This window comes from Oculina patagonica, chromosome 2 (genome assembly GCF_052425735.1).
Source record: "Oculina patagonica isolate OP01 chromosome 2, crgOcupat, whole genome shotgun sequence".
NCBI classification, from domain to species: Eukaryota; Metazoa; Cnidaria; class Anthozoa; order Scleractinia; family Oculinidae; genus Oculina; species Oculina patagonica.
In genome coordinates this window covers 46,315,433-46,332,608 of record NC_135759.1, presented here as the reverse complement: position 1 = coordinate 46,332,608, position 17,176 = coordinate 46,315,433, and the positions used below count along the sequence as shown (strand labels likewise).

Here is a 17,176-nt window from a genome sequence, read left to right as displayed (position 1 = left end):
AACATATAATTCTCCATAATTGAAAGAGAAAGTTGCACTGAGTCATGATACATGTAAAGACAAAGTTTTTTCTTCTTTTTAGTTACATACGCTAACTAACCTAAAGGGAACCCAGACTGAAAAGGACGTGATGAATGAACAAAGTAAAGCATGATATTTTCGGTAATATTTTCCAGAACATATAATTCTCCATAATTGAAAGAGAAAGTTGCACTGAGTCATGATACATGTAAACATTCCCATCAAGAGTATGGCTATAACCAATAGATGATTGTATAAGAACTTTACTGTTAATTGGCTGACAACTAACAACAAACTAGCATCTTTGATCTTTATTTTGAACTAGAAAAGTACAATTGTATCCCTCAGTCTCTAAGAAAGTTTTACAGGCCTCGTATCGAGTCTGCCAACCTTGTAAACTAAAGCTACAGTTATGATAAGAGCTGATGAGTCAGAGTCTCTGCAGTTCAAAGAAATATGTCAGTTTGCAATGTACAAAAGACTTAACGCGCATGACATAAGCAGTACACCGCTGGCTTGTGTGTTTGGGGAAGCATTACAGAGGTCACCATTGCAGCAGTCAAAATCACATTCCTCTGCCTGCTGGCACTGGACCAAGTCTTCTTTGTTACAGGTCGACTTATCCACACAGTCTCTGAGATAAAATAAAACGTTTTTAGAGTAAGTAACCCAAACTATACGGAAAAAGAAGTGGAACGAGTTCTCCCAGGCTCAACTCCTTTTGGGATATGTCCGAATTCTTTTACCGAATAGTTTCTGTTAGGAATTAAGATAAGATAAAAACTTTATTTCTGTGTGTTTAGCCCTTATGGACTAATTGGGGACACAATTAAAATTCCTAAAATACTATTAATAATGCTAAGCTAAAAATTATTTAAAATACTTAACTAAAAACTTATATTTACAATGTCTTAAGCGCTACAGAGTTTGCAGCAGTTACTATTGTTCTCCACGTAGTCCGTTAGATTGAGTTTTCCAATTTTAATTTTGAAGGCAGCCACAGTCGGCGAGTTTTTCAGGTCTTTGCTTAATTTTGACCATAGAAGTGGTCCAAGATATCTTAATTATTTTTTTTTTTTTTTTTTTTTTTTTTTTTTTTTTTTTTTGGTCTTTTTTTTTTTTTTTTTTTTTTTTTTTTTTTTTTTTTATTATTATTTTTTTTATAATTCTCCCTCCCCCCTCTCCCCCGGGGGGGGGGGGGGGGGGGTCTTCTCTTTTCTTTTTTTTTTTTTTTTCCTTAAAAAATTTAAAAAAAAAAATTAATTTTAAAAACCCCTCCATTATACCTCTTTACAACTAAAGCCCCAAAGAAACCCGGGAACAGGGGTGGGGGCCTGCCCGTTACTAATTTTTAAAAAATATATTTTCCTCCCTACTGTGGAAAAAAAAATATATAAAATGTTCAACTTCAAAAAATCCCTTCGCGAGGCTCTGCGAGTCACGTATTACTAGTTTAATTTATTGTGTTTCTGCTAAGTCTAACGTATGTCATTATATAAGACTTCCGTTGTTGGGGTGTAAATGCTTTGTGCTCTTCGAGCAAAATTGAGTAACTCTTTATTAAATCATACTTGAACGAGTGGGAATGCGAGATCAATCCTCTAATCACTCTCCCTACCCTAGGGGGGACTCCTATATGAAAGTGACAGGGATGCTCGTCGGAAATTTGAAAAGAACCCCTAAAAGAGACTAATCTGGGTGTGGCTCAAGCTTTTGTTGACCCCTAAAAGATACCAAAAAACTAAGAATAGAATTTGTATTTGTATATTTTTTCGTGTGCAACCCTAAACGAGACCATTATAGCTAAAAATTATTGGTGTTTTGCCCGGAGCACCCTAAGCGAGACCAAAAATCCGAAATTTACACCCCTAAGCGGGACGACGAGCATCCGCATCCCTTTCATATGCGAGAAACCCCCCGGGCACCCTACCCACCTGACAAAGCCACTCTCCCCATACTTCCCTCGGAGTTCAATCGTGATGCATTTGTCATTTTCTCTGCTGCACTTTGTTTCCAGTTGGTTGTACGCGCATTCCCTCCATGATAGTCCGCTGGCACACTTATAGCAATTTAACTCCTGTCCGTGACCTTACAGAAAAAATATCCTTGAAGCGATTCAGTTAATAATGTAATTTTTCTAGGAAGAATTTGTGGTTTGCATTTTCTCCTTTACCTATTTTATTTCTTCATTTTTCTTCATTTTGTTATTATCAGTAGTATTTTACCGTGACAGAAATAAACGTAGTTTATTTCTTCGCTCGATCACAAAATTTAAAATGCTTTCATTGGGATGCATATACATGGACCATATAATGTATTCAAACAGATATTGAAAATCAATGATTGCTTTTTAGTTTGACACGGTTAAAACTGAGCTGAACGTATTCGGGGTGGATAATTTTTTTTCCCGGTATGTTACTGAAACATAATCACGGTATAAAAGGATTCCTTTTTATCAACTGAACGCGCAAATTTCTTCTCTGTTAACAGTGATGCATTCATTATTTTCAGGTAGAGTGTTTTGTTTTGAATTTGCGCTAACAATCAGTTTAGTCAGACAGTAGGCGATATGATCTGAGATACTTTGAGTGAGTCTGATTGAAAGCTCGTTTTTGTAAAACTGAACAAGCTTCAACAAGCAAAAGCTAAACTGAGACAGCAAAACGATACTTGTTTTTACGCCTGAAGAAAAGCGAGTTGATGAATTTACCAGAAATTGAATACAGTCGGCTCTCGCCATTTCTGACGTTCAATTGTCTAGCACGAATTTGGAAACAGATGTTGAGGTTAATGTATAATCGGAACAAAGTGTTTGCATCTCTTAATACACCTTTTTAAAAAATTGATTTAAAGTCACCCGAAAGGTAATATTAGACTGTACTAACTGACTTACAGCCAACATTTGTTGCGAGGAGAAAAACTAAGATTTTTCCCGGTAAACTCATTTTGTTTTACTCTGAAGTCTGTGCAAATTATGTGTGACGCATGCGGCAAGCTGGGGACGCTCGCAGTAGGAGACCAAGTAAATTTCTTTGCAATCCTTTTATGGAAATCACGAAAGAGATACGAGTCAGTTTTGATTATTTTCGTTGGACATCTAGTTTTTTTTTTTTTTTTCAGCCAAGTCTTGCAAAGAGATCGTCAGTATTGGCATGATAGGAAGAAGAGGTCAGGATTCGCGCAGCGCGATTTTGTAGTTTTTGAAGTTTAGTGACATGTTTTGTTGCGGTTCCCCCCATACGATACTACAATAACCAAAATGGGGCTGCACGTTTAAGTAGTATATGATCAAACACGAGCTACAGTGTTTTATCGCGGGATCTCCAAACAACGAGAAGAGAGTTGAAAATACGACGCGCAGCGGAGTATTTTTGACGAAATTCGAGGTGTTTTGAAACACTGTCTCGAGTGATTCTCAATCAAAACAAAACCTACGGAGTAAAATAAGGAGAAAAAAAATCGTAAAAGTCTATGCTAATTAAGACGGGTTATCCAAACTTCCTTCATGGTAATGATTTTCTATGTTTTAACTTGATGAATTATTAGTGAGTTTAAGAAAGGGACAAAAAACCTGCTTCGTTTCAAGATGCCAACGCCAGAGGCAATCTTTTTGTAAAATGTTTTCACAAAGAGATTTCTTGAATCCAACCTGCTTTATAGGATCATTACCAATTGTAAAAGACGGTGGTCTACTGAAAGCATCCAACTTTTGCCTGGATTCTAGCAACACAGACTCGATCTTCGACTTATTAACAATGAGTTGACTTGAAGTTAGCCATTCATTGACTTCAGTTAAATCTTTATTCACACTTTCTTGTAAATGCGTAATATCTTCACTGGCAAACGTCAAGTGCGTATCATCTGCATACATCGTAGGTTGTAAATTAGAGAGACAGGCAAATCGTTTATATAGAGTAGAAAGAGAAGAGGACCAAGGATTGTACCTTGAGGAATGACACAAGGTAGAGGTTGTCTTTTAAAGTTATTAACCACCTCATTAACTTTTTATTTTTATTACACATTTTCGTAATTCGCCACTAAAATATAAAGAACTCCACTTTATAACGTATATAAGTTATGATTTAAAAGAAGTGCCCCTCTCTTAAGCCTCCTGGCCTCTCCCTCCCCACCCTACTTACGGGCTGAACCCAGGCGCCCCTATATAGCGCGCGGAAGAGCGAGTTCAGGGACTGGACTACCATCGGTAGTAGAATACTACAGCCCATATGCTACAAAATAAGATGTGAAATGAGAAATAAACCTAATGACATTGCTATCCCAAATTTACTTTCAATGATCAAGTTGCTGTTGTTACACAGTTCCTCGCTGCAGCACAAAGCATCACACTTCTTATGTGATCCCAAAGTCTTGCACTCTGGTCTTGTAGTCGATGAACACTGGCTCGAGACAGCGCAACCTTTTTTGTACATATTTCCACCACTCGAAGGCTCATAGTGAAGGTTTAAACATTGATCAGCGCCTGAACAGAACACTTTGGACTGCTGCCGCGTACACTCGTCCCATGATGCCTTGCTTTTGCATGAATAACAGAGTAAACTGGAAACTAATAAAAACAACACAACAAAACTAAGTTTGCGGACCTATTAGTAAATATAACAACAGCACTTATGTATGAAAATAGTCGTGAAAAGGACTCAGTGTTGTTAAGGACTATCATCGATCATTTCCCCCGCAGCCAGGATTAGACATAATAAAAACAAACGTTCACTGACTAAAAATGTTAAAAACAATGAGCTTTCGGCTGTCGCTCTACAGCCTTCGACGGATAAAAAATTGAATACAAAATCGATAAAATATATACAAGAAAGGTGTGATAAAAAGAAAATAATGAAAAACAAAAGCGAAGTAAAAATATGCTAATTAAGAGGCTATTTTTAAGCCTTCTTTAGGATGTTAGAAATAACCCACACCGACAGATATTTAGACTTTTATTCTCACCATGACAAAAGCCATAAGATTAGCACAGCTGAGACCCTCTTACACCAGGCAACTAAACTCCCTAGCACAGCCCAAGGGAAAAATACTGAAATCAATCACGTCACTGATGCCCTACGAGCTAACAACTATCCGTCCGATATTATTTCTAACATCCTAAAGAAGAAATTCTCCAATCCAACAAGACATGCCATCCCTTCATCAGAAGAACTTGTCCATATGTTTTTTAAATGGGCTGCGCCTCAGGAGCATTCCAACACTTACGCTGTACTTCCATTCATCAATGGTGTCACGCAACCACTAACAAGGATTCTTCGAAAGCACGACATTAAGTTATTAATAAACCCCACAAGACTTACAACAAGAATTCCCATCCCCTAAATTTAGACCACCAGTCGAACAACAACCAAATGTGGTGTACAAAATTCCTTGTGCTGATTGTGATTGGTGCTATGTGGGTGAAACCGGCCGTTGTTTTGAAACCCGCAAAAAAGAACATATCAGGAAAGCAAAAACCTGTGCGAATGGCTCAAACATTGCAAAACATGCGTGGTCATTCGACCATCGCATAGACTTTGAAAACTCTAGTGTTATTGACAAAGGCTCTTTTCGTATTAGAAAAATTTTGGAAGCTTGGCTCACCTCTGCTACTAAGCATGCTGACAATAACTCAAAGCCCATTCCAAGCCCATATTGGCTGCGGTCACAACTACGACGTAATGCACCTATCAATGTTAAGCCCGAGGGGGGGCCGGGTAAGGGGTGGGGATTTTGACATTTTCTATAAAAAATGTCAAATTCCCCACCCCCGGGACAAAATAATTGGTCAAAATCCCCATGAAAGGTGGTCAGATGTCCTTCAAACCTTCTATATATGACCAAAATCCCTTTCCTGGGGCCATCACGTACGATCAAAATCCCTACCCTGGTGACCTACCTCACGATCAAATTCCCGTGGTTAGCCCGACCCCCCCCCCCCCTTCCTCGGACTTAACATTGATAGGTGCATAACTAAAGTTTAACTAGTTATATATTATAAAAACAAAATAAAGAATTCGAGCTTAATTTTTGCTAACATTGATGTTATGTAATTTCTTGGCATGTTGTTTTTCTTGTTTTCCTTCCCTTGACGCTTTGTTTTGCAAATTTATGTTCATCTCGCACGTGCGAAAAGAATTGTCGCATTCTGATTGGTTTTTCGTTTGTCAGCTTAAGACTAACCCATGAACCTTGCTTGGGTATAACTATAGTTAGTGTGTATTGTTTTGGATCAGCGAGGCGTAAATTTTCTAACTATAGTAAGGACGAACAGAGAAGCGGTCACATTACCGAAATAGCTAACTATAGTAAACGCCGTCCTAACTATAGTTAGCAGTCTAGATGTGACCGCAGCCATTGTATTCTTTTTAAAAAATAGCCTCTTAATTAGCACATTTTTACTTCGCTTTTGTTTTTCATTATTTTCTTTTTATCACACCTTTCTTGTATATATTTTATCCATTTTGTATTCAATTTTTTATCCGTCGAAGGCTGTAGAGCGACAGCCGAAAGCTCATTGTTTTTAATATTTTTAGCCAGTGAACGTTTGTTTTTATTATGTCTAATCCTGATTTGAAATAAGGAAGACAATTTCTGGTTGATAACAACAACAAAATCGTCCTCGTACCCAGGGTCTTCGTTCCCTTTGACCCGCGGTCAGGAAACGAGCGAGCCTGCGCAGAAGGGACGAAGACTCGAGGTACGAGAATGCAACAAAATGTGTTGGGTTTTTGTGACAAATTTAATTTGTAACTATGACGTGACGGATGTCATGAAAGGCTAATAAATTTAATGCACGACCAGGGCAATGATATATGATAATAATGTCACGGTTCAGAAATTTGCCATAAAAATGAAATTATTAAGGATTAGTAGCAATTTTGTTTACTTATCAAAAGCTTAATTAACTCAAGTTAATATCCACTTTTGTTCTATAATATAACTGATATCTATCATTGTTAATCTATCCCGGTCTCATTTTATTGCGGCAAAATGATCCTCGAACAACTAACGAAAACAGTGAGTTGAAAAAGAATTCAAACAACCAGCGAAACAGAAAGTCGAAAATGAATTGAAAGACAGTCGAGACATTTATAGCAAAAGGTGTGTTTTCGTTATCAAAGTTCACCTTAAATATCTGTGGTAAAAGACTCATTGTTGAAGTATTAGGGATCTTTTTAAGAATTAGTTTTTAGCCGATGGCATGGCAACCGCCTCGGGGTATAAATAACACGTTTTGTCGTTGTTACCAAGGGCAATGTAAGAAACAACACAGTCAACACTGTACTAAACAAGGTTTCTCGGCTATGCAGACTGGACAGAAATAAAGCTTCATACGCTTACAGTTCCTGAGGTGTATGATTCAATACATATAGTTATTTTAATTTATCTGTACAGTGAATGCTAATTACAGTATTACCCAACACAAAAAACACTCACCTTCGTTCAGTGAGACGATAATTAAAATAATAAATATTAGTGTCATCGTACCCGAGGATCGTTTCCCGATTTTTTGTCCAACGTGGTAGATCGAGTCGATCTTTCGATTACTGCCACTGATGACATTCGTGTAAAGTGCGTCTACACGCAGATTATGATCTGCAAACAATTCGAAAATCAAGTTTGCGTGGTGAGATGACAGGTTTTACGCCCTGTTAATTTGACGCATTTGAAACGTCGTAAAATAAGTGGCGTTTGTGTAGTCTAGCATTAAAAAAATTCGGTTTGTTTCAATAAACAATTTCACTGGCAAATTTCAGCTTAATAGCAGGCACGGGGGGGGGGGGGCTGGGGGGCTTTACCCCCCCCCCCAGAATTTCCGAAAAAATGAAGACTTACTAAAAGAAAAGTCTTTTAAGCCCCCCCCCCCACTTCAAGTCACTAGTCAGCCCCCCACTTGGAAAATTGCTCCGCCGTCCCTGTAATAGTAATGCATATCGACAACGGATTGGAAAAGACTGATTTTCAATTTTAGACAACCGCTTTGCAATAAGCATCTGAAAAAAAGGGAGCAAAGAAAGTGTCAATAATTTAGGCCTATTGAGATTGAGAAATTAAGACGTTTAGGGGCAAAATAATTCTTAGAAATGGAATCTCTATATAACGAGGCCCTGTGGGTCCGCCCCGCCCCCCCGCCCGCCGCGTCCCCTTGGTCCGGCTAAATCCCTTAGAAGCCGGGGGGGGGGGGGGCCCCAAAAAAAAATTTTTGGGGGAAAAAAAAAAAGAATAAAGAGGTGTTTTAAAAAAAAAAAGCTTTTGCCACACCCCGCACGGCACGCGCGTTCTTTTTTTTTGTCGCTGTCGTTTTTTCCCGGGCACTCTTCGTTCGCGTCATTTCCCTCCCTCATGCGCCGTTCGCCGGCGCCCGCGGAATTTACCCTAACAGGGCCTCTATAACCCGGGATATGACCACACCACAATTTTTGTTTTCATCCATGCAATAGCCCACTTAGTGAGCCTGCTCACAGAGACTATCAGTGTCTGGATCACGGGTATTTCGTAGAAATCAAAAATAGCGTGACGGAACAAACAATTCTACAAAACCTGAAAAAAGTAGATACCTAACAGCTTTTTTGGAAATTAAAGCAGGCAACATATTTCCATTTAAGTTTGCATTTTATTTAAATTCATATACTTTAGTAATTTTGTACATGCTAACTCGTAATCTTACTCATGCCTGCATACAAACATACGGAAAATAGATTCACCAGTTAGATCCAAACAAAAAATAACTATAGTGTGAACTACACGTGCTAAAGTGCTGTCCCGCGGTGCTATGACCATGTTAAAATAACACTACTTCTGTTCGGTGTGGCTAAAATCCTTCAGTTAGGCCCTGTCAACACTAGCCTCCCAGCAAGTAAAGTGGCGCGATTTTTTTCCCATCCAATCACTAAGCGTAGCAATGCAAAACTGACGCAAACGTGAATAACTTTCGACACTCACTGTAAGGCCATGTCTTCACCCATTAAGGGTTTATTGCAAAGAAGGTCAAGCTAGCTTTCGTATTGGCGGTCTATTTCCTTGAAATGGAAATTGCACCCGTCGGCAAAATTCTACGGTGCTCTCGACGATGTACAGCTCTGAGCTCCTTAAATTTGAATCCGTTGTTGACTATGAGTTTGAACTGATGCTTCAAAACCTTTTACAATCAAAACGTAGGCGAGTATAACCTGCGATCAGGCCCGAAGCGCCGAGAAAAATTATTTTCGAGGGCGGCCCCCCTCCCTATTCTAGGGCCTGGATCCCCCACTTAGCTGAAGGTCTAGATCCACTTCTGTGCATGGTCTCCGCAGTACGTTGTGCTGGACTTTGTTTGCCTGCTGTTATACCTCCTGATCATGACGTCCAGGAAAAGCTGCAGCAAGAACTGGAAGCCAGAGCTAAAGGACAACAAGCGTCTACCATGCATGGAGCAACAACATGCAACATGCATGGAGCAACAACATGCAACATGCATGGAGCAATAACATGCAACATGCATGGAGCAACAACCATGCAACATGCATGGAGCAACAACATGCAACATGCATGGAGCAACAACCATGCAACATGCATGGAGCAACAACATGCAACATGCATGGAGCAACAACATGCAACATGCATGGAGCAACAACCATGCATGGAGCTTGTTTTTTTTTTTCATTCCAAAGAACAGCTATAGTCGCTACTTCACAATCCAGATATTAAGACGTCGAATCCTTACAATTTTATTTATGCCTGAAAGCCGTTCTTACAAGAGGACGGCAGCTTTCTGCTCCCTAGAGGCGCCTGTTTACTCCCATTTTCATGGCCACTGGGCGCAGAGCATGCATTGGAAAGTCTTTAAAGCGTGTGGAGCTGTTTGTGATTCTTTCTCCATAACTGCACTGGTCAGATAATCTGCTAGGCTGCAGCCTTCAATCTCTGGAGTCAGCAACATTGGCGTTCTCATTTTGATTCCGAAGCCATTCATGATCAATTTAAAATGAACAATGAAAATGAGAAAAATGAAAGTGAGTCCAACCAGTCTGGGCGCGATCATCTTGACGCGCTCTGCAGCGGAGTTGTTTAAACTCCTGTAATTATATAGTGTGTATTATGAGGGTCTCAATGGGGTTAACCGTTAGGCGTAAAATGGCCAAAAATTTAGCCGTTAGGCGTAAAATTTGGAAAATTTAAACCGTGAGCCGTAAATATGTTAACCGTAAAAAATCGGCCAGTAATTAAAAATAAAACAGACTATATCACTTTATCGTCGCAAAATGATCCCAAGACCTAAAATATGTTTTTTAATAATGGAAATTAATTTATAACTTTTAAAAACAATGAAAGTTAATTTTTAACCACCACCCCATTGAGACCCTCTATTATGCGAATAAATCATAAATCCAAATTTTATCAATTCAAGTTGTAACGGTTATTTCGATCAGTATTGAACACCTACAAAATCCTGCAATCATAGAAACAAGCTGCATCAACGGGCAAAAACAATATGTGTAAAGTATAACTTTTGACTCGCATAACGATGACATAATCATTTTAACAAAGCTTTGACCATAACAAGGGTCCACACTACGCATGCTAAAACAAATACCACGCTGACCACTGGAGTCGTGGATGTGTTACATAGATCTTCACCGCAACATGTTACGTCACAGTCACTCAGGTTTGCACGACACATGTCACTATGGTTACTGCAGTGCATGATGCTGATACACGATAAACTATAAACATCTTTTCCTTTATACTTGTAACGAGACTTTCCACACTTGTAATCTTCGTCACAATAAACATCCACCGTTGAGCGCTGTTTGATACAATCTTCAAAAGATACAGAGCTTGTGCAACTTTTGCACTTGAGGCCGGAAGCTATCAAGAAAAAGAAAACACGTTTGAATAAACAAGAAGCAACCAAGCCAGTCATAAACTCCTTCCTTACGGACCCTTTCTGCGCTCCTTGTATGCTGAAATATATATTTAGGCTGTTTTACACTGCAATGTTCAGTGTTCTTATGTTTTCATGAGAATGTCAAAGAACATTTACTACTCGTGGGATCAAAGAGCAGGGCACACAAAGAAAAGATCATTAAAAAGGACGATATCTATTGTAAGAAATCTAAACAGTGACCTTCTTATCTGGTATCTGCCCGGCCGTTGGCTATCTTTCGGCTGTTTGTGTAGCAGCTTGCAGCTAGTACAGCTAAACGGCGGATAAACGCCTAGTTTAATATTAATGATTCAATTATCAGCTAAAAGAAAAAACTGCGCATTAATCCATGTTGTCAGCTTATGTAGCTGCATTCAGTTTAAAAGGTCATGACCTGATAACACAGAATCTCCAATCTGTCAAATTAGTTTTACAAGTTGTTTTTAAGATACGCATACCATAAAAGGGCGACCAAGGCACAAGACGAAATCTCACGCAACCGAGTTAATATTTAAAATACACAATACTTTTGAAAATAAACAGTGGATCCCACAAATTCACAAGCAAATGGAACTTACAATTTTTTTTTTCGTCTAGAAATTTCAAAAATTAAAATAATCGAAATTCCAAAACCGCTTTATGCTGATTGTTTTATAAATGTTTCTACAAAACCGGCTTTTGAGACTATTGAGCCCAAAGGAACACAGGCAAGACGATCATCGACTGCGAAAATATGTTTTAAAAAATACTGTAACTGACTGACATTATTCGCGACTGAATGTGTTTGCCTAAGACTTGATAATTATTGGCAAGATTTACCAACTGCAGTGGGAAAAAATAGATACAGACCAGCTAGACGAGGCAGACGAACACAAGCGACAACTACTAGTACTGGTTTACAAAAGGGAGATTATTATTTTTTTGTTCGATCATCATGGGGTTTGCATTTGGGAATGATGTACACTTTGGCCATCACTCTGTCGGGTTCAGTAAGTACTCGTGTAAGAAGTCATCACAGTGCTATAGGTTAAGAGAAAATCCTAGCAACAACAAGCGGTGGAGCGGCATATTGACAACACACAAATCGTCCGGCTTACATACAGACAACTGAAAGAGTAAAGTTCAAGGAGTACTTACCACGCAATGCGAAAATACTGACGAGGAAAACAGAAGTTGGAAGCAATGCTAGTTTCATGGCGATCTGACGGAAATGCGGGAATTGAGAACGTTTGCGCAGAGAAGTCAGCAGTGGAATGTTGATTATCACAACAATATGACACGAAACCCACTGAGATGGTCAAAGTAATTAATAGCAAAGCGCTGGCCAGTTCATGCAGCTGACTGTAGCATCCCCAAGCCTGGCGCACCTGTCCTAGCAGTCAATACAGATGTTAAGGTACTTGAGCCAAAAGTTTATATTAGATTTTGAGTTCTTTTCTCCCCCTTGCGTTTGTTTCCCTGATTTATTTACCCTACATGTCGTTGTACATATACATTGATTATTGAAACAAACATATAGTTTCCAGACGTTTGTTTGTAAGTGAAGTTCTTATAATGTGACAATTTTTTTCAAATTCCGGACAAGGGTGTGTGATTATCATTACCAATCAGCTTTATAATGCACTTTCCTCTCCTGATTGTTGATAACATGTTTATGGATCTTGCATGACCCGGCTAAAAATAGCTGGAGCTTTTAAAATGGACTTTCGAATAACGCCAGACAAGATGAACAAATCAAATCAAACAAGTTTATGTGTAGGAAAAATGGGAAAAATCCATGACGGACGTCGGTGTTATGATGAGGAGGGGAGGGGGGGGGGGACTGAAAGACCACTTCACCAGCTGAGACCCGTCAGTTGCATTTTATCGAAGACTGAGAAAAAAGACATAGACCTAAGACCTGGGTAAATCAACAGCCCTGGATCATTGACAAACCTGGACGTGCGTATAACGTTTCTGGTGAGTAGAAGGTGAGAGGAAATCAGTGTGTCAATCAAACCTTGCTTCGCGGTGAGTATATTAATAGCCAAGGAAACAAAATCGTTCCCAGTTTGGGGTCAAACCAAAGGTTGAGAACATGGCTGTCAGATTCTGTAAATCTGTAGGATTACTTTGTTTTTGTCTCCTGTTTACAGGTGAGGAATCATGTCTTACTTCAGGGTCAGTGTTTCAATTAGTAGAAAAATTGAAGATTCGTTGTATTTTATCAGAACCCATTTCGAAATTCTGAATATCATGATTAGCGTTCCAAGTGGCTGTCAGGCGCTATTTCTTGTCTGGCGCGCGCTGGAGAGATCACGTTATCAGAGTTTCCGCGGGAGGAACATGCAAAGTTTGTAAATCCAAATTCTATTTAAAAAGAGTTGAGATATTTTGTCCATACTAAGCCAAGTGCCATCAACAAACCAAAGTTAACTGCTTTGGGGGAAATTTTGATCAATAAAGGCTGTTTGAAGTAGAAAAATTCGAAAAAGGTTCTGACTAGATTCTATAGTTTTGAAGATTCTTTTAACTAGAGTCCCTATTTTTTAAACTTATAACAATTTTTGTTTCAATCATCGTGATCGAAGCTACTTTAGTAGCAGGGTAACCAACGATTTGCGAACCCAGCGACTGTCGCCACGACTGAAAAAATACTGTGCAATTGATTTATTGAGACAGCCCAACCAATGTTTTTAAGATAAAAGTATTCCAATTTTATTTGATTTTTGACATTTTTGTCCTGAATCAAAAGTTTAACCACATTTTCCACAAGATTGATTTTAAATTTTTAGCGTATCCAAAACTTCCAATCGGCAGCATGTTCATAAACGACTAAGTCACTTGTATTGAATCAGTTCCAATTTGCATGAGAGCTGACTTCTCTTGCAGCTGTGTTGTCGCTGGATTGCTTCATTTGTTCAAGCAATGAATCCTTTCACGCCTGTGACATCACACGGACCAAAGAAACTTGCCAGCCACAAACAAAATGCGCTAAGCTTTCCTTTGGGCTTATGGAGACACACAGATACAGAAAAGGTTGTTTATCTGTGATATACTGCAGAAATCCTGATCGATACTGTCAGAGTATTGTTGATGCATCTGATTGCGACACATCCTGCTGCTCCAAAGACCTTTGTAACAGTGCGCCTGCCCTGACGTCACGCAAAGTACATCGTTTTCTGCTGTTGTGTACGATAGCTGTGATGGTTATGTTTCACTAGACTTGATCTGGTTATCGAAAATCCATGTATGCATCAGTCTTGTAGTATTATATTTCTTCTATAAAAGGATAAGCACAGCAACCAATTTCTTCTTGTAACGACGCTAACTGGACTAACTGCGCGCGGGCCCACCTGTGATCCGAGAATAGAACCCAGGCAAAATTGGATAGACGTCCCTGCCCATCAGCTACGAGAAAAACTACTCATTTAGCTGTTTATTATATATATAATATTTCAAAAGGAATAAACTATATGTCGTAGGGACGATCGAGGCGAGGTTTAAAAGTAATATGTTTTCATAGAGTCATCCTGTGCCTGCCGAATATACCGTATGATCTATGCATATGGCCACTATCTTGAATATATGTTAAAGGATTTTCAGCAGGCAGGCGTTTTGAATGGCAAAGAATTTGAAGAGTTAGCAAAAAGCACTCAAACAACAAGCAAAAGAATCTTTGCAACAGCTTGATCCGAATGAGAGGTTTGCGAATGGTGAAGGATCCCTGAAACACAGCTCTGATTTGTTCTTTGGTTCTTGATTTAAGTTTGATGACTCTTTGATTAATAATCCCCCTGGAATGCATCTTTGTAAAGGATTTTTATTTAAATTAACGGTGTAAGTGGAGAGAAACTGCCAAAACTGTACAAAACGAATTCGCATGATCATTTATGATTGATCCTATACAAGATCTGGGGCCTATTGTCACGTGACGACTGTCGCTACTTGTCCTGATTCAAAACTTTTGCATGACAAGCCTGTAGGAGTTGAAACTTTTTTTTAATCATAATAACCGAATTCTAGGACTCGCCTCGTTATCTATTTTACTTTCTCAGTTTGTATTATTCTGATTACATGTTCATGGAGTTCGGTGTGGTTAACAAGTTCACTTTAATTGCTAATAACTGCTTGGTAATAAACAGGCGTAAAGATTCACAAAGCGTCCTCTTTAGAATTAGTTAGCATACATGTATTAGCTTATTATCTCCTACGGAAGGTTCCTTATTTTCTCTACAAAGTAAAGTCTCCAAGTTTATTTGACCATTGCTATGGCATACAGTGCGCATGCTCCCAACAGAAAGCCACTGAAGCTCAAGGGCACACTTGCATCTATCCAGTCACAATCTTCAGAGTCGTCATCATCCACAGGCACTTTGACTGAAGTAGTACTGCTATTATAATTACAGAACTCCTGGCTGCAACACTCGATTTTACACTCAGTTACCACTCCGAATTTTTCAGACACACTATTACAGAAATTCTCACTACTTTCGCAAAATCTCTGAAACACACAGCTTTTGCCATAAACTCGGATTCCAGATCTGTTGAGGAAGGAGAAGATTCCGCAGCGATCAGCTCCTTTTGCATGAGTATCACAATGCTTTTTTTCGATCTTCTCATCACACACTTGGAGAGAGGACTGCATCCCATTGCACAGATAACAACTAAATCCACCAGCTACAAAAGAACAAACAAGTCACATAGTTAGTTTACCAAACGCCCGGGATACAAGAAGCGAACAACTTTGAGAAAAACTATTTTCAATTCATTAACAAGCATTTAGTTCGGTCTATTTTTTAAGGAGGAGGTGTGAAGAGGTGGGGGGGGGGGGGGGTTCGATAAATGACGGCAGAAAATGGTAACAAATTATCAAAGGACTGACAGGAGAGCACTCTGCGTTGGTTAGCAATCTACCGTAGCTGACGTTTTAATAGTACGAGTACGGTAGTTTTCCATTAATCTTAGTGTTAGTCACGTCAAGTGGGCGAGCGCGCGAGTGTCGCGCTCCTCGTGCGAGGTTATTTTCGCGCGCGCTTGAATGCCCGCCTGAGGAAGTTAAAGTACTACTCACTGTCTAGGTGACGTCACAGAATATAGCGAGTTGATATCAACTGTTGGCCTAGGGAAGCCGAGGCAAAATAAGTTTCCTTTTGGTATTAGCACGATCTTACAGGTTACAGTTCCGTTTGGAAACTTCTGGAACCGAGCAGAACTAAATCTGACTGCATATCCTGATCCTGGTTTTTCATCAGAAGCCCGGGCGATTGATATTCCAAGCTGAGATATTTGAATTGTAGGGCAACAAAAAGCATCAAACATTAAGATTAAATGCAGTGAAGTGAACTGTTATGTACAATGTAAAAACTTGATTAAGAGTTTGCGCTGTGCAGGAAATACATCAGTCGGGACATATCTGCCAACATTTTGATCATTTTTTGTGCGCCTAGGTTTATTCAGTTTCGTTTCGGGAATTTTTCTTTTCATCTCCGCACGCTCGTTCGACTTTGAATGCCTCGTTTATCTCGTAACTGTAATAACTCTGACTTCGTATCAACTCTGACTAAGCAGTCAAATTTAATCGGACATGCAACATTAATGCAAGTGATCTAACATGCGTCCCGCTTTAAACAACTTGTAGCTCGTATGTTCATCTCTTTAAGGGACAGTTGGCCATCTTTCGACAGCAACTTGAAACAAGTTTTATTCACACTCCGTTACACACTTTTCTTAATCGTAATTTAACGTCATATAATGAACTGCTCCGCATGTAACAATTGCTAATTTTTGGTTGCTGTTCTTAAATGCTTCCTCGTACATGTAACAATATTTGCTGGCTCACGATTTCTCAGTTATGTATTATTACTCACCACAAGTTATCCAAAAGCACAGAATAACGCTTGCCAAAACTAGTGCTTTCATCATCGCTGGCTTCCAGTAATAATAAGTAACTGAAGAAACGATTGCTGATTGTTAAAACCTTGAAGATGTATGGCTCGCGAACCTGCCTTGCACTTTCTGTGATGTTGGAATGTAAATACGTATTGTAGGATAAACAAGTCTTACAAGTGAATAACAATACTGTCAGTTAAATTGTTGGAAACTGAACTAAATTCTACGACCGACAGTGCAGTAATTCGTTACACTGTATTGAAAACGTTACTGTTCATTTAATAATATAAAATAATATAAAAGAGAAACCGAGTTTTCCGAACTAATGTGTGTTCTCTTTTGACAAGCTGCATTTTGACAAGTCAACAATTTAAATGTACA

At 39.1% G+C, this 17,176-nt stretch overlaps 6 protein-coding genes across 7 annotated transcripts in view; 2 read left to right on the top strand and 4 right to left on the bottom strand.

Annotated features, from left to right (window-relative positions):
• Window positions 1-17,176, top strand: part of LOC144644938 (uncharacterized) — a 95,667-nt gene that overhangs the window by 42,088 nt on the left and 36,403 nt on the right. The window lies entirely within an intron of this gene.
• LOC144644928 (ly6/PLAUR domain-containing protein 2-like) lies at window positions 159-3,623 on the bottom strand. Its single transcript, XM_078504502.1, has 3 exons — window positions 2,915-3,623; window positions 1,956-2,109; window positions 159-655 (listed from the first exon to the last, which is right to left on the bottom strand). The coding sequence occupies exons 1-3, from the start codon at window positions 2,964-2,966 to the stop codon at window positions 481-483; spliced, it is 381 nt and encodes a 126-aa protein (XP_078360628.1). The 5' UTR covers window positions 2,967-3,623; the 3' UTR covers window positions 159-480.
• Window positions 3,659-7,600, bottom strand: LOC144644929 (uncharacterized). 2 transcript variants are annotated; one of them, XM_078504503.1, is made up of 2 exons: window positions 7,456-7,600; window positions 3,659-4,585 (listed from the first exon to the last, which is right to left on the bottom strand). In XM_078504503.1, the coding sequence occupies exons 1-2, from the start codon at window positions 7,499-7,501 to the stop codon at window positions 4,251-4,253; spliced, it is 381 nt and encodes a 126-aa protein (XP_078360629.1). In that variant the 5' UTR covers window positions 7,502-7,600; the 3' UTR covers window positions 3,659-4,250. The 2 variants fall into 2 exon arrangements, with proteins under 2 accessions (XP_078360629.1, XP_078360630.1); XM_078504504.1 differs by lacking the exon at window positions 7,456-7,600 and adding an exon at window positions 5,620-5,702.
• LOC144642113 (uncharacterized) lies at window positions 10,376-12,375 on the bottom strand. The gene is made up of 2 exons (XM_078501105.1): window positions 12,062-12,375; window positions 10,376-10,866 (listed from the first exon to the last, which is right to left on the bottom strand). Exons 1-2 carry the CDS (start codon window positions 12,117-12,119, stop codon window positions 10,532-10,534), a joined length of 393 nt encoding a protein of 130 aa, XP_078357231.1. The 5' UTR covers window positions 12,120-12,375; the 3' UTR covers window positions 10,376-10,531.
• LOC144642112 (uncharacterized) lies at window positions 12,987-14,920 on the top strand. The gene is made up of 2 exons (XM_078501104.1): window positions 12,987-13,059; window positions 13,796-14,920. The coding sequence occupies exons 1-2, from the start codon at window positions 13,002-13,004 to the stop codon at window positions 14,125-14,127; spliced, it is 390 nt and encodes a 129-aa protein (XP_078357230.1). The 5' UTR covers window positions 12,987-13,001; the 3' UTR covers window positions 14,128-14,920.
• LOC144642111 (uncharacterized) lies at window positions 14,998-17,082 on the bottom strand. The gene is made up of 2 exons (XM_078501102.1): window positions 16,774-17,082; window positions 14,998-15,583 (listed from the first exon to the last, which is right to left on the bottom strand). Exons 1-2 carry the CDS (start codon window positions 16,826-16,828, stop codon window positions 15,159-15,161), a joined length of 480 nt encoding a protein of 159 aa, XP_078357228.1. The 5' UTR covers window positions 16,829-17,082; the 3' UTR covers window positions 14,998-15,158.

Excerpts from the sequence above, each read along its gene's own strand:
- LOC144644928 (XM_078504502.1), bottom strand. The coding sequence starts at position 2,966 with ATGAGTTTACCGGGAAAAATCTTAGTTTTTCTCCTCGCAACAAATGTT. Across the intron at positions 2,110-2,914 it reads CCTCGCAACAAATGTTGGCT|GTCACGGACAGGAGTTAAAT; the intron begins GTAAGTCAGTTA and ends TTTTTCTGTAAG. Across the intron at positions 656-1,955 it reads GGGGAGAGTGGCTTTGTCAG|AGACTGTGTGGATAAGTCGA; the intron begins GTGGGTAGGGTG and ends ATTTTATCTCAG.
- LOC144644929 (XM_078504503.1), bottom strand. The coding sequence starts at position 7,501 with ATGACACTAATATTTATTATTTTAATTATCGTCTCACTGAACGAAG. Across the intron at positions 4,586-7,455 it reads TATCGTCTCACTGAACGAAG|TTTCCAGTTTACTCTGTTAT; the intron begins GTGAGTGTTTTT and ends TGTTTTTATTAG.
- LOC144642111 (XM_078501102.1), bottom strand. The coding sequence starts at position 16,828 with ATGATGAAAGCACTAGTTTTGGCAAGCGTTATTCTGTGCTTTTGGATA. Across the intron at positions 15,584-16,773 it reads GTGCTTTTGGATAACTTGTG|CTGGTGGATTTAGTTGTTAT; the intron begins GTGAGTAATAAT and ends GTTCTTTTGTAG.
- LOC144642113 (XM_078501105.1), bottom strand. The coding sequence starts at position 12,119 with ATGAAACTAGCATTGCTTCCAACTTCTGTTTTCCTCGTCAGTATTTTC. Across the intron at positions 10,867-12,061 it reads CAGTATTTTCGCATTGCGTG|CTTCCGGCCTCAAGTGCAAA; the intron begins GTAAGTACTCCT and ends TTTTCTTGATAG.
- LOC144642112 (XM_078501104.1), top strand. The coding sequence starts at position 13,002 with ATGGCTGTCAGATTCTGTAAATCTGTAGGATTACTTTGTTTTTGTCTC. Across the intron at positions 13,060-13,795 it reads TTTTTGTCTCCTGTTTACAG|CTGTGTTGTCGCTGGATTGC; the intron begins GTGAGGAATCAT and ends CTTCTCTTGCAG.